General features: G+C 42.1%; 1 protein-coding gene across 1 annotated transcript; it reads left to right on the top strand.

The window, feature by feature from the left end:
• The first annotated feature begins 615 nt into the window (after positions 1 to 615).
• Positions 616 to 10,907, top strand: LOC138583693 (protein Jumonji-like). The gene is made up of 7 exons (XM_069655651.1): positions 616 to 660; positions 776 to 863; positions 2,058 to 2,202; positions 2,836 to 3,008; positions 5,715 to 5,864; positions 5,982 to 6,205; positions 8,592 to 10,907. The coding sequence occupies exons 1-7, from the start codon at positions 616 to 618 to the stop codon at positions 9,789 to 9,791; spliced, it is 2,025 nt and encodes a 674-aa protein (XP_069511752.1). The 3' UTR covers positions 9,792 to 10,907.
• The last annotated feature ends 5,541 nt before the right edge of the window (positions 10,908 to 16,448 follow it).

Raw genomic sequence — 16,448 nt, 5'->3', positions numbered from 1 at the left:
CAGGATGAACACATCTGGGGACATTCACACACTATAAATAATTTAAACCCCAAAACATGTTAAAAAAAAAAAAAAAATGAAGTTTAGAGATTTATAATTTGTTGTTTTACTGCCATAAATAATGGGATAACTTTTTACAGACAACTTTATTCTTGTATTTGTACTCATTGTTAAGCACATCTGAATTGTCTTTTGTCTATTTATGAGCACAGCCATCGTGTCAATATAACGAACAGAAAATGGCTTCATGGAAGCCTTTAATCACTCTGACCTCTTAATGACTCTGTCCTCAACAGGAAGACAGTTCAAACTTCTGTGGCCTAAACCACAAGGTGTAGTCAGCTCAGTGTGAAGCTATCTGCCTTCCTCTTCGTCTCTCCCTGCTGACTGACCCCTTTGCAAAGGTTCAATAAAATAAGAACAACGTTTCAGAGTTTCACAATCTGTGTTTTAGATCCACTTCAGCCGCGTCATGGCACCTCTTCTGTTTTTATCTAGTATATTTCTTTCTCCTTCTTTCAGGCAGAGCGGTGGGATTTTCATACCTGTAGAGAAAACGAAGCAAAAGAAAGATTCTTCTGTTCTTCATGTGCCGCTCAGAGTCTGCTGCACAAGATGAGTACAGACAGACCCAAACGCAACATCATCAAGAAGAAATATGTAAGAGACATTTACCTCCTGTCTTTGCTTCATACAGAACATACATCATTTTACAACCGAACCACAGAGTCTGACGGAGACGATCATCTCCAATGTCTGATGTTTGTCTGTGCAGGACATCAGTGACGGGATGCCGTGGTGTGAAGAACGTCTGGTCCGGAAAGTTCTGTTCCTCTCCCTCAGGGAATTCAGAGACACACACCGTGCCACGCACAAACACTCACACATACACACATGTGCACACAAACGCACTCCCAAAAACACACTCTTACAAGCTCCGCAAAAGACACAGACACTACTGAACACACACATACAGAAAAAGCAGAGTGTGCACACGCCACAACAGAAAGTCACACACAGACCAACAAGCACACACACGCAGAAAAACACACACACGTCCAAACACCTGCAGCCTCATGAACACACCAACAAAGGGCAAAAAACTCAGCTGTCTCAGGATGCACACACGCCAAAAAATAAATGTTCACACACACCGCGTAACATGCAAACACAGTCACACACTGTTCAGCACTCACCTGTTTCCCGGAGGAGCTCAGCATCAACCAGGACCCTACGCTCACACACAACACAAACTACACTACCACTGCTCAACCCTGAGAAACACACACACAACGCACAGCACAAACACTCAGTGAGAAACACACACATGCTGCTGAGCACACCTGCCCCGGCCCGGACGCTGAGGTCACAGACTCCCACAAACCTCAGAGGTCAGTGACATCATCGGCACTCTCTCTCTCCTGTAACTGTGCTGTTAGAAATTCAGAAGTTCTGCCCTGACTGTGAATGTCTGCCTCATTTTCTGATCTTATTTTCAGGCTTTAGCTCATCAGAACGAATATTATCACCAAACTCCATTTAGAAGTACAGTCATTTTATGTTGCACCACAAACCCGCTCTAAAGTTGCCTAATTTCTTTGGTTTTTGTTGTATGTTACACAGATATTTAGTTTGATCTAAACTAACTGTGTGAAATACCAAAGTTACAAATTACCATGAACACACAAACCAATCAAGGCAGCAGCAGAGCAGCAGCTCCGGTGCTCTGTGAGGTTAAATCACTGTTTTTATGAATGGAGTCTGGTGTGTTTGCAGAGAGCGATGTAACGACTGTTTGTGGTTAAACAATCATCTTTCTCTGTAACAAAAAGGTCTATCTCTGTAGGGATCCTTTCTGTAATGCTGTCACACACTTAGAATAACAGTCTGTCAGTGGCTAAAACAAGCACCTGTCACAAATAATAAGCAAAAACATAGTTTGAGACTATCTGTAGTTTTCCTTATTTTGTTATATTATTGTTCAATATAACATTTTATGTTCAGATAATTTCTTAGAGTTGCACTGCTATATATAAAGTTCTTTCTGTTCTCTTAAGGCTCCGTGGTTAACGGTATTAGCCGGCGTCAGTCCCTCCTCTCAGCCAATCCCAGCTGGATCAGGTCCTTGCATAACAGACCAGGTCCTCCACAGCGCCGCCCTGCCAGCATCCATCCTGACAAGGATGACCCTGCCAGCAAGAGGTCAGCAGCTCCAGACTGTTTTAAGATGTTTGCATGTTCGGTCCTGTGGTCCGTGTACGACACACCTATAAACATTTAGAGTGAAGGACCCCAAGACAAGTGCAAAAAATGACCCCTTAAGTCCTTTCCTAACCACTTCTCCTTGACCTCGATGGAAAACGTCATGAGGTCAAGGAAAGGTGTGAGGAGAATTCAGAAGGAGTAAGGAAAAGACGACCGCAGTGCTCAGAGAACCCGACTGCGGATGTGACTGATGTCACGTGACTCTGCCGTGTAAAAAACTACCCATGATGGACTACAAAGAGCGCATCTATTGCCCGGTGCTTTCATTAAGATGTTTCAGTGTGCGAGACATACGAGCGTCAGGACGAGGCAGCTTTTAGCAGCATCAGTCTGAGCTCAGCTGCATTGTTCATATAAACGTGCACTTCAAACTCCTGCGGCCTCTTTAACATTAAGAATTATTAAATTAATCGTTTTATCTCTAATTTTACTGTATTTATGACTCCGTTAGAAACCTCCTCACCAAAAAGCACTATTGGACCGCAGCCTCCCTCTGAAAGCGGATCAGAATGAAAGATTAGTCATCTCAGGTTAATCGCTGTCTGATGTTTACATGGACATTTATTGCAGACCGAGGCTCCAAGCGCAGAGGAAGTTTGCCCAGTCCCCCCCAAACTCTCCTGGATCTCCAGTGTTGATGACATCATCACGAAATAACCACACCCACAACCATGCCGTAGGCACCTGTCTGACCCGACGACGACCAAAGACGGAGGACTTCCTGTCTTTTCTCTGTCTGAGAGGTAAGAACTAACAGGTCGTGGCCTGCATGAAGCTGGTCCCACAGTGAGTTTTAAGCTAGAACCAGCTGGTTTCATGAAAGTGAACGAGAGTGAGTAGTATTTCCTCTTCCCATCTTCAAGCAGCTCAACGTAATAAGAAAAGAAAAAACCCGAGCTGCGTGCGTATTCTACAGGACAAACTGAATCAGCCTACTTTCTCTGATTTACAAGAGAGAAGGGCGTGTTGGTGAAAGTGGGTAAAACATGACGGGTCTCCTGTTTCTTGTCCTCTGTGGGCTATAATTAGGCCTTTTGGCAGCATGAGGAGGGCCGGACTCTGGGCTAAACACATCCTGTTTAGGTGAATGAATCTGACGTGGAGTTCCCTGCAGTCAATGCTTAACACGTCGACTCTAAACACCTGTCACGTGCTGTTGGACTCCCTCCTGGTCATGTGTGACAATAGTCTTCCTTTATTTGCAGCTAAGCTATCTTCAGTTAAAGTAAGTGGAAGTTCAAACAACTGATTTACATCACTTGACCCTCAATCTTGAAAACACCACTGCTCTGCTCTGTGGGTTATATGTATACAGTCATTGGTTTGAGGCATAACCTCATAACGACTATCATCAAGTCACACATTTAGCTGTTCACAGTAAAAGGTTTCTTATTAGAAGCTAATTTAAATGTAACCCTTGGAATATAAAAGGTGGTGGTGGTGGTGGAGGTGGAGGTGGGGGTCTATCTTAAAGTTTTAGATAGTAGTAGAACCCCCTGAGTGGGTTCTAGTTGAGAAGACTTAGAAACCCTTGGGTTCTTGATTAAACCTTTTGAGTTTTGTCATATCACAGTATGTTTGGTTGAACCCCATGGACACTTTCTAGAATAATCTCTTGGAATATTAAAGGCTTCTCATTAGAACCTCTCGGGATGGTTCTGGATGAAACCCTTAGAATATAAAAGGGTCTTGGTCGAACCCCCTTCTGTGTTTGTTCATGTCTCTGGGTGGTTTCTAAATGTGACCCTTAGATTTAGATGAAACCCTTTGAATAGAAACAGTTGATCTGTAAAACCTGCTTGATGGATTCTAGATTAAACCTTATAAACCCATCTAGTAAATTCTTGATGAATCCCCCTCCGTGCTTCTTGATGAAACTCTCAGAATAATAAAGGATTCTTAGGGCCCGATCAGATAGAGTGCACTTTAGCAGCTGGAGGCTTTTTTCTACTTGTTTTCAATGAAAGCTCTGAGCGCCTCGAGTGAAAAAAAGTAAACTCAAAGCAGCTCAACGTCATGGGCGTTTTTTCTCATTGTCCAATCGGATGAAAGGAGAGGCGGGCCTTCTGTCAGTTTACAATATAACGGTTAAGTTAATGACAGCTAATGATTCGGCGGTTGCGTAACAGTAGAAAAAAGGTGCGTTCTGGTTAGAACCCTGGGCTCACGTTCTAAATGAAACAGCTCATGATGTAACCCCTTTGCTGGGTTCTAGTTAATACCCTGACATTTTTTTAATGGTTCTCTGTAAAACCTCTGATCACTCTTGAAAGATTAAAGGGTTCTAGGTACAACACCTTTGCTGAGTACTACATGAAACCCTTCAAAGGGGGGAGTTCATAAAGAATGAATTGTGGCCGCTGATAGCTCCATAAATTGCTCATCATTTGCCCCCTCTGCCTGATTCACAAAGCAAACTGCACTGATGATATTCAAGTGCAAACACACATAAAGTTTCACAGCTCGTGCAGTTTGCTCGTGTTTTGTGTCTGATTGTGGAGAGAAGCTGTCTGGAATTTTTAAACAAGCGCACAACAGCAGCTTGCCCTCACAATAATCCCCATCCTCAAGACCGTCTGCCCGTGTCTGTGCCCGTGTGCCGGGGTTGAGCCTCACACAGCCCCGGACTGATTGGTCTCCAGATTATAATAATAACGACAATATATTATTAACAGATTGTTTTTACAGACAAATACATTTTTTGATCACACAAAAGGTGAATTATCGTAACGATCAGTCTAAACTCAGAGTGTGACAGCCCTTAGAAAAGGCCCACTGCTGTTCCCACCAGCTCTCTGCAGAAGGTATATTTTCACTGTAACTGGGCGCTGCTGTTAGGTCCTTTTTGCCACGAGGCTCATTTACATAGAAAGGGGCCAAATTAACCCTTTAATGACTCATTTAAATAGAAGCAAACGGCACCGCAGCACAGAGACTCTGTTTGCTCTGCAGCACACTTTGGGGTACATTCAGCCCTCTGCGTGTGCTTGGAGAATGAGGCGGAGTCTTTTTGTGTCACAGGTTCAATCCTTTAGTGAATTCCCCCTAAGGTGGCACTTTTATTGTTCGGAGTGAAGTGATGCACGAGGTGTCATCCCTATACGAAAAAGAGAACCACATTGGCATGAGCTGGATCATACTGGAGCCATGCTGACCAATATTTCTCAATATGAATATGTCCACCCTCAATTGCAGACAACAAGGATCACCTATCATACCACTATGCACATGATAATATTGGTTAATCAGCTGTTGTCGGGAGACGAAAGTGAACCTGTTACTTTAAGTTAGAACATGTAAATAATGTTTTAAATTAATTTTTTACATTTCACACACACAAAACAGAAACAAAGATACACGCACACACGCACACACACACAGAGACACACACACAGACACAGACACACAAGTGTCAAAATTAATAATGGCAATTCCACTTTTCACCACAGGTTCAGCAGCGTTGCCTAGCAACATGGCCTTCTTAGCAAGTGGACGAGCAAAGGAGCCAGGCAGCACTCAGCATCGTACTTCCTCTCTTTCCACCAATCACAGGACTGCAGCTCAGGGGAAGAACCCGAGGATTTTCAGTAGAACAGCAGGTACTCGTCAGCTCACCTGATATCACCACTTAAATCCAGTTACATGGCAGTAAGATTGAGTGAGTTATTTCTTTCATTCCTCTCCATGGTTCTGTCTATGTCCATGCTGTCCCACAGTGCAGCGAGACTCTCGGTCTCTGAGAGGGAGTGGACATTCTGCAGCAGTCAGCTCCTTCTGTCCTATCACTGCTCGTGCAGAGAGGAGGAGGGAGAGGGAGAGGAGGGAGGAGGAGCAGCGCAGGAGGAAGAGTAAGGGAAAGGAGGAGAACAGGAGAGAGGGAGCTGAAAGGCACCTCCTAAGATGTCGCCAGCTCTCCCTACCGGTCAGAAGAAACAACAAGGTAGGATCATCCCTCCGACATACATCTGACAGCGTTCAGTTGATTGTTCAGCCGCTCTCTTTTTCTTGTCGACCACAGATTCACGATCGGATAAAAGCAAAGTCAGTGGAAAAGACTGAAATGCAAAATTCTTCATCATTCATTTTTTTGTAGGCTTTGTAATTAATTAATCGCACTTCATCGCATACATCAGTGATTTCTGAGAGAAGCACATCACACGTAGACTTACTCAGTCTGGATTACCCTCTTTCTGGATGGTTCTCTTACTTCCACACTTGAACTGTTCTCTCTTCACTTTATTAAGTTTTAATTCGCAATCTACTTTAACCTGATCACTTTACTTTGCTTCAGTCCCCCAACACTCCTGCACCTCTGCTCTCTGCACAGCTGCTGGCCCCGCCCCCTCTGTCTGTCTGTCTCTCTGTCTGCTGTGTTGACTGCCTTCATCAGCAGTCTGTTTAATTAAGTCACAAAAGTTAAATATTTTCTGTCACAATTCAGTTCTCACAGCACGTCAGCCGTGTGCACGAGGGACGATATTAATGACGTAGCAATCAAAACGATCAATTGTTACCGAATGACATCTGCACCTTTTATAAGCTTTATAAACAGCGACAATCAATGCATTTACAGTAGGGACATAAACAGATACACAATAGGATAGTTTACATTGCATAAGAGAACTGCATATGATTGTGTGTGGACAGAGAGTGTCCGATGTCGGACCCTCTTTTGTTGACAGAACACTGTGAGGAGTAAACAGGTCCCGCTGTTGTTTATTTGGTTGCCACATCGTCATGTGTGATTGACGTCCTGTGACTCCTGTCACTATTTCAGTGCTCTTCCTCAACGAGGAGAGCGGGCGAAGTAATTTAATTGCAACTTTCGGGACACGTTATAGAAATCTGAATTTAAAATGTATGTAACGGAAACACAGTGAAAGCAGTATGGGTCATGGTGAAGGTTTGCATTGAGTTTTATTAACACTTTAACTAGCAGGACTGATAGGAGCAAGTTAACAGGGTGCGCCTGGATCTTTCTGAACTATGAACAGGACACGCACACAGAAATTTATTTTACTGCAGGTGGATCTCAGTTTATCAGTCTCATCTACCTTATCACACTATCAATCTGTCAGTGCAGAACAGAAATGTTCAGACATAGATCAGCGAACAGCGAAAAGATGTGAGAGAAAGGCTTTCCTGAGCTATTCAGCCATTCAACAAGCTGAAGAAGCATACTGTAAACTTAAGTCACATTCCTCTTCGAGAGCTCAAGTCTCGCTCTTAAATGTTCGATGGACCGCACTTGTATAGAGCCGTCTTAGTCTTCAGACCACTCAGGGCCACTCAGTGTCTTGTCTAAGGGTTCTACATCATGTGGACTCAAGAAGCCATCTACCAAATGGTGGATGAACAGTTCTGCATTTAAGCCACAGCTGTAAATACACCCCACCCAACATTTCATTTTTTACTGAAATTAGTCACTTAACAGATCCTATATGCTCAAACTGCTGTGTCACTGAAGAACAAAAAGGCATGCATTTAAAGAATCATGCTTATAACGGTTTTGTGCTCATAATTATATCCAAGTCCCACTACAGCCAGCATTATTTCTGATTTATCATAGAGTCACTCTCAATCATAAATTGATGTGGAGGATTCTTACAGTACTGAGGTAGGTACCCAAGTGGTAACCACTGTTCAGACCTGACTGATGCCTGATCACCCTCTAATTTGTTTCTTGTTTCGTGCATCTCTTTCCCCCACCTGAATTCACATCGTCTTTATCAACAAAGGAGTCAGAGTCCTGGTCTAAGCCACTGTAAGTCACCTCAGTACAGTATTCCCTGTAAACACTGGCTCCTTCAGTTCAGCCATGTTGATTAGGGGGCTGCTGAGTGCAGTTCCATTGTCTACCTGGCATTCTCTGGTGGGTACATCCGCCTCAGGCTTGAAAATCTCCTCTTCCTCATGGTGATCAGAAGCTCCTGTGCTAGCAGTGTAAACACTTACACTAGCCCAGTGCTCAGAGCTTCCAGGAACTTACTTAGCTAACGTGCTCACCTCAACAAGCAAACATCTGTCCATTAGTAAACTCATAAATCACTGGGAGTTCAGTCAGAGCCGCAGAAAATATTTTATCCATAAAACATGATCTGGTTTTCAGTCAATAAAGTTATAAAGAAACACTCAACTCAAATTCCATCTTTTCTAACTAACTTTGACCGAGACCATAAAGTGACATCAGCTCATGACAGCGCGCCTGCACAAGCTTGGAGGATAACACATGACCTGTAGCTTCTACTTTAGACATACATCATATCAAAAGTGCCAAAAAACACTGGGATCTGGCTTTGAGCTATCATGGTCTCTATCTGTTGCAGGTGGCAGCGGCTAGACTCCCTGAAGAAAGAACCTCCTTTGTCAGGTCAGTCCCTCCCTTAAAGCCTAGAACAGGAGTTCCCAGCAGGCGATCTTCCAGGCCCTGCACAAGGCCTATCAGTACCTGTAAACCAAAAGGCCATCCACAAAGCAGACACAAGGACACCAACAACAAACACCTCTCCAGGCAACCAAGCAACCAAGAGCTGCCTCGCCATCACCACCTTCCTCTCCACCGGAAAACAGTCTCTAACTGCTTTAGCAATCCCAAAAATTTTAGCAATCTCCAGAACTCAGGAAGAAATTTAAGCAGGTCTCCAGCTCAAATACCATTGACTAATGGCTCAGTCACCAGACAGATAAGTGAGAACCCCGGGGTCCTGAGGGTGTCCAGAAGAAAGAGAGGCCTCCCACCAGATACCAGCCCTAACCCTCTTAATCCTCAGGGCAACAACACATCAAGGAAGTGCAGGACACCACAACACAATCATGTAGATGCCCCATTGGAGAGTGATGAGATCCCACAGAAGGAGGCAGACTGTGATGAAGTTATTGGAGAGGAGGATGTGAGCCATAAAGAAGAACTTCGAAAAGAACGTGGCCACAGTGAAGAGACGAGACTACAGACGAGCAGTTGTATCAGTGAAGACCTACAGGACAAGGTCAATGTTGAAAAGTTCAGTTTAGCAAGCAACCCTTCTCTGGAGCCCTCTCAAGAAAGGGTAAACGTCATCACAAACTGTGACCTCAGCCCAGTCAGTGAAGTCATATGCAGACAAGTCAGAGAAAAAAGGATCAAGAGAAACCAGCCTGCTTCATCCACACTCCCTAAGCCAATCACCAGGACTACTGATTCTAGAGCCAGAACTACTACTGCTAGGAATACTGTTACTAAAGCTGCTATCAACTCAGTGACTTCTACACAACCAGAACCACCAGCCAGTTATTCTGCCAAGCACACTACTAAGGGTACTAACAAAGGTACTAGCAAAGACATTACCAAGTGTTCTTCACCAGCAAGCAGGTACTCTATCCATAACTCCAAAGGTGCTGCAAAAGACTCTTCCAAGGACACCACAGGGGATTCAACTAAGGACAGTTCTAGCACTTCCAAGGGCTCTACAAAGGGCCTTACCGAGACCAAGTCTACTACCTCAGCCATTAAGACCAGAACCAGCCCTAGAATTCTTCTGAAGCGCTAATATTAACTTTCACAGATATTGAGAGTTATAGAGGACAATTAGCAAAATACTTCAAACAAAACTGCTGTTGATCATAGGAAATGCGTGATGATGGTTCTTGGCTGGTAGGATAGTAACCTCTATAACAAGGGACAAGATCTTTAGTGTCGGAAGAATACTGGTGTCCATATGTAGTTGGAGAAGATTCGACCAATCAGGTTTGAGTGAGCTTTTGTTGTTTGCAGGAAAACAGTCAGTGTCGAAAGAAGAGGTGGAATGCATAGGCCAGAATGCAATCCCCGACCCTATGACTATCATCTGACATCAATTTAGCTCTTTATTAATCTCACGTTGCTTGTGGACCGTAAGCAATGACCTTTGGAGAGAAGAGGAAGTCTTTGCCTGGATATCTGGTACCAGTTATCAGAATATCGGCTGATTACACCATAAGCTTGAAGTAGTTGTGAGTGCCCAAAATATTTGTTAGTGCCCAGAGACTAAACTGTTGTTAGATGATAGCAGATGGGTTCCTAAATTGGTTGGATAGTAATGTAATGAATATGTGTTGTTCTCTACATTTGTCAATGGTTGTTGGATCATTTTAGTTCTATATTAAATAAGATGACTGTTGGACACAGCGTATTGACCATATACTGTATAAAAAGATGGACGACATGACAGCTCCCTAAAAGTGAAGCCAAACCCTCTCTATCGCCCCCTGCTGACTGGCTGCATTATAGGTCATAAAGCCCGCCTCCTCCATTTTAACAGATGGGACATGGGTCAAACTATAAAATCAAAATAGACGCCCGATACATTTTTCTCAAACATGGTTTCTGTCATTATAGCTAGTTATGCCAAGTGTTCATTTTTCTGACAAGTTTATTTTTAATTAGTTATTTGATGCTGTCAAAATGATGATTGACAGCTCTGTTGACAAATTTCGGCTCCTGCAGCCGATCAGTTCCGGGTGAGCAGAGCGGAGGACGATCCGCGAGTGGAAACGTAACAAAACAATCACTACAGTCACTGAAGTTTCCATACCTGTGAACGTTAACCTCAGACCAACACAAGAAGCTGTTCTGCTGTTAAACACGCCGGCGTGCAGGATCCTTGCTGTTTTTTCGGTAAGTTAAGTGTGTGTTTGTGTTAGCGGAAGTGGCTACGGCCACTTCACCCACCAATCTGTACTGCGCAGTCTCTGGCTCCATATGACGTCACCATTGCAAGATGGCAGCACCTATTACAGGGGCTATTTTGGCATCAATTACGTACAATGGGAGCAGATGGAGACGCGTTGTCCATCTATATATACAGTCATTGGTATTGACAGATACGTTGCACTGTACTGTGAAGAGTCACTGATTTCAGATGCTTCCCTGCTGTATCTGGATTAGCTGCGTACAATTTGTTATTAATACACATGGGGCTTTTTGGCAGTCCTTACAAGTCAATCTTATGAAAGTCATTTTTGACTTGAATAAAGTGTTTCAGGTTGTCTCAATCAATAATGTAAAAGTACTAATGATTAAGAATTAAAGGTTTCATTAATAGGTTTACATTTTTTTTCAGTCTGTTTAAAACAAAGACTGTGTATAAGAAGTGTACGATACGTTTTAAGCCCTCGAGTTTGGCATTTTTGCTGTTGCCATCTTGATTTTATGGAGCCAGAACTGACTATACTGGGAGAAGAGGAATGATACAGTGCTTCTATCCCAGGAGACAAGTTGTCATTGTAACAACTTATAAAATATACGTACCAGCTCTCTAGAACATACTATGCTTTATGGTCCTTGTGACTCAAAATTGGGCCATGATTTACTAAATGAACATCATGCTGTATTGTAGAATACTTCAAATTAGAGATTGAGCCCATGAGAAGTCTGAGACTCAATTTCTTATTGACTTCAAGACAATCTGGCACCGTTTACAAAGTTTGGAGGCTCCCCCTGTTCACCATTAGAAATAATGCAGGTAAGGCACCTTTGCACTGGCTCCACTTTTGAAACCATTGTGCTCCGTCCACTTTTTATACACAGTCAGATCTTTTTAACGTCTTACCCATAGGAACAATGACACAGGATACACTTTCTTCCTCTTGTAAGCACAACCAAAACATCCATTCATTCTCTCCACACTGACTCCATCCTCCGTTTCAGCCACCAAGACCAGTGTTCAGCTTCATTAGACACACACACATATACACACACACACGCACACGCACACGCACACAAACACACACACACACACACGCACACACACACACACACACACACACACACACACACACACACACACACACACACACACAGAAGCTGAATTTTGAAGGGCCTGTGTGGCATTCTTATTTCCAAGTCTGTTTGGCTTCTTTGAGGCGGGTGACGGACAGACGTATAAAGAAATATCTCAGTACTGATGACATGGTGCAACCTATACTGTTAACTTGGCCATCGTGCTGTATGATTCATGACTGTATTACTGAAATACCAGAAGGTTTTAGGAATACATCAGGTGCTATTAGCTCAATCATAAAGGGATTTGAATGGTTGAATAGAAGAGTGTTAAAACGTTATGTCTGTATTAAAGTAATTAGTGCATTTATACAATTAATACTGCACATTTCCTCACAGTACAGCCTCTATGTTATGAATGTATGATTTTTGAGGGTTTTTTAATGAATTGTTGACATTGGTGATTTAAAAAAAGTTGCAGTAATCATATTCATATTTATATACATAGGGGCTTTAAATATGTAACTAACACATATATTTGTATATAAGTCATTTGTGCACTGTTTATTCTAATGTTAATGTGACATATTCAGTCTAAATCACAGGTCACTGTGTTTATGGCTGACACGTGGTATGAATAAAGGCATGAATCGATGTCAAACTATGATCCAACTTAACTTGATACACTCACTAAATACACTAACTACTTACATAAAACTCAGAGTTTAAATATTTACACTAACATGATATATAGAAATAGCAAGTCCTGAATTTTTAAAATGTGGCCCCTTTTTTACATGTTTAGTCGAAATTGATAGTGAGTTTTTTGGGGGTTATTGTGTTTACACAAATATCTGTTGGATATATAAAATCCATTTAAACACCAGGGTTGCACTATCACATCAACAAACTAATTCATCGAGGCAGAGGTAGACCTTTTTTATCAATGGAGTCTGGTGTGTTTGCAGAGAGCGATGTAGCCATGTGAAAAATCATCTTCCTCTGTAACAAAAAGGTCTATCTCTGTAGGGATCCTTTCTGTAATGTTGTCACACAATAACAATCTGAGCCTGTCAGCAGAAACATCAAGAACTTTTGAGCCAAGATTTATAAATACTGGATTCCCGTTCATAGGTAACAAAGCTTGTGGTGAATAATAAGAATATGGCCAAAAATGTGTAGAGATAACTAATGCGCCTCACATGGGGCATCATCATGTGAAGGGGAAGAACAATAAATCGGTTAAACAGCCCTCTGCTCACACACATGCATCTCTTTGGACCACCTGTCCTTTCACAAGCTATGAACAATTTGTCTAGTTATGTAATTGTTTATCTCCTGTCTTTCTGTTTTAGTTCTTAAGGAGTCTGAACACATTTGGGGGAATTCACTAGCAATGAATTGCGGCCGTTGATAGCACCATGAATTGCGCATCATTTGCCCCCGCTATCTGCTCCGCCTCCAGGTTCAATTCACAAAGCAAATTGTATTGATATTATTCAAGCGCAAACACGGCCATCACGTTTCACAGATCCAGGAAGTTTGCTCTTGTTTTGCATCTGATTGTGAGGAAGAGCTGTCTGCACCTCTTCTCTCTGCTGCGCCGTGCTGCGCTCTCAGGCATCAGCTGAGCTCCACACTGACGGATGTCATCTCCATCCTCAGATCGGTGATGAGCAGGGTGAGGAGGGGGCAGCTCTTTAACAGTTTATTGTAAAGTAAAGTCCAGACTCGACAGGTGTTGACTAGTTTACCTGTCTGTACCGCAGCTTAATTTTTTAAAGGAGCGCGCAATAGCAGCTCGTCTATATAATACTCCTCGTCATGCGAAACAGCTCCACACATATGGACAAAGTGTGCCGGGGTTGAGCCTCGCACAGCCCCGGACTGATTGCTCTCCTGATTATAATAATAATGACAAAAATATTATTAACAGATTGTTTTTACAGGCAAATATATTTTTTGATCACACAAAAGGTGAATTGTCGTCATGATTAGTTTAAACTCAGAGTGTGACAGCCCTTATAATACTACGCCGCAGTTCCCACCAGCTCTCTGCAGACGGCATATTTTCACTCTAACTGCGCGCTGCTGTTAGCGCTGCTGTTTGTGGATTAAACTCTTTTTGCCACGAGGCTCATTTACATAGAAAGGAGCCAAATTTACCCTGAATGTCTACTTAATGACTCATTTAACCGCAGCACAGAGAGGAGCTGGAGGAGCCCAGTGTGATTCCACCATAGAACAAGGGTCAAAATGTAGTTCTTGGGACACTGCTTTTGGATTTGGTTTGTAATTGGTTGAGCACCTGAAGCATTTTATTTCAGCATAGGATCATTGTTGTAAAGTTGCACCAAAAAGAAAAGCCTCCCCTCTTCCATTTGTCAGCTGACTAATTGGTTGAATTTCACTGGGCTTTAGACCGCGATGGAAACGCAGACAACATATCGCTCAAGGAACTTTTAATTGATTTGAAATGTAGTTCCTGTTCTGGTATGGTATGTAGAAAAGTGACTTTACTAACACATATTTTGACATTAGATATCCTTACATCTTGTGTGGGTAAAACTAAACCTAAAAGTAATCTTGATCCATTCTTGAACTTTTCTTACTGTGCGTATGTGTTGGCTCTGCTTCCTTCAATGGAAAATTATTCAGTGCATACTCAGTATGTCACATCTTACTGTGCAATGCACTGGGTTTTATTAGGTCAATAGTCAATGGTATTATACCTCCTACCACCCACAAATCACTTTATCACAATACTGACAGTAATAATAAGAATACTGTGCGTATATTTGTGCAGATCCATGATTTCAAAGTTCTTCAGTTTGTTTCTCGACAGCCAACTTTGATCATTGACCTTTTATCCTGACTGTGAATTCATGTTATCTGAGGCCAGTTATTGCAACTTTAAAGTGTTGAGAGTTGTTATTAACCAATGGTTGAAATCTGTGTTCAGTTCTTTCCGTCATTATGTGTTTCTGACGTTTTGTACAAACTCTTCCGGTCCCAAAGGGACGTGATCGAACCTTTGGCACAGGTAAAGACAAATATGTGTGCAGTGACATCTCCTGTAAAAAGTCTGTATAAATGTGAATGATTTGATTGGAGTCTGCAATAAAATCACTTTGTATTTTTATGTGTCAGGTGCATCTAAATCATTTACACTTTGGCTTATTGAAATGTGCCAAGCGAAGAAAATAACACCTGAAACCATCTGTTTTTCTTTATTAATCTAATTTCACAAAGTTTGCGATTTTGTTTTTGAGTTGTGTGTATCATTTATGGGCATCCTGTTGTTTCCCTCCTGTATGATCAAATAAATAGAATCATTATTATACGTTTTGTCTAAAATGTTGAACTGGTATGGCCTTTGATAAACGTCTTTCACACCGTGTCCAGCACTGACGAGATATATATAACACTGAGGCTGTGATTTCGCTCTTTAATACTCACAATATTATAAAGAGCTGTCAATAGTTCAATAAGTGAGCAGTGAAAGAAGATTTCAGATACTTACAATACATTTATGAATGATCGTCATTATGCATCACTCACGACTGACACGATCGGTGCATATATTTCACACTATGACTTGAGAATAAAAATAACTGGTTTGAAAGTGAGTATATTTAAATATGAAGTGAAGACACAGCAGATTAAACGTCCAGTACCAAGCTGAAGCAATCTTATCAAACAGACATATTGGAGATGAAGGAGAAGCCGCTCCCGGGTGTCAGTACAATGTGACATCACGTTTGGGTGACTAAAGATGCAACGTTGGTGCTTTCAGGGTCGACCCACATATTCTTATAAATCATTGAGCGTACAATTAATAAGAAGCAATATAAGTCAAATAGGGATACTGGAAGAGCTAGACTTTCATATGTATACTATGTATTTACATACATCATCATCTTGCATCATCAGGCTCCTCAGGTGCTCAGTCAGACCTCGTGGTCCCACTGAGAGCATCGGGCTCTGTAACACGTGGAGCATCTAATGGAGATTGTAAGGTGCCCTTTTGTAAGTTATCACTTGGACGAAGCACTTTTTCTGTTCAGGGGATCAACGTGTGGAACGCCTCACCTGCAGAGCTCAAACTGGACCCTGACTGGGAGCATTTTAAACTCAGTCTGAAACAGTTTTTGAAGAGGACTCAGTCCTTAAGTCATGTGTGATTTTGTGCTTCTTGTTTTACCTTAGGTTTTATTGTAGTATTGTATTTTGTATCCTGTATTGGTATATATGTTTTATGAATGAGCCTGTTTTGTACGGTCTCCTGTGCATTTGTAGTTGATTTGATGTAAAGGCCCATCGAGGGACGGGCTTTGCAAATTAGCCAAGGCTATAAATGCTGTAGTGTGTGGCATCGGTTTAATTGCATCATACTTGTCCCTATACAAATAAACATTCAATAAATAAATACTTTTTTTTTTCAAAC

Source organism: Semicossyphus pulcher, unplaced genomic scaffold (assembly GCF_022749685.1).
Source record: "Semicossyphus pulcher isolate SPU_LCO1_2020_fin unplaced genomic scaffold, fSemPul1.0.p SCAF_9, whole genome shotgun sequence".
NCBI lineage: Eukaryota > Metazoa > Chordata > Actinopteri > Labriformes > Labridae > Semicossyphus > Semicossyphus pulcher.
The sequence above is the reverse complement of the archived record's forward strand: the minus strand, read 5'-3'. Positions and strand labels throughout refer to the sequence as shown.

Bases quoted from the DNA above. Each gene is read 5' to 3' on its own strand.
- LOC138583693 (XM_069655651.1), top strand. From the start codon at position 616: ATGAGTACAGACAGACCCAAACGCAACATCATCAAGAAGAAATAT. The intron at 661-775 runs GTAAGAGACATT...TTGTCTGTGCAG, and splicing joins ACATCATCAAGAAGAAATAT to GACATCAGTGACGGGATGCC. The intron at 3,009-5,714 runs GTAAGAACTAAC...TTTTCACCACAG, and splicing joins GTCTTTTCTCTGTCTGAGAG to GTTCAGCAGCGTTGCCTAGC.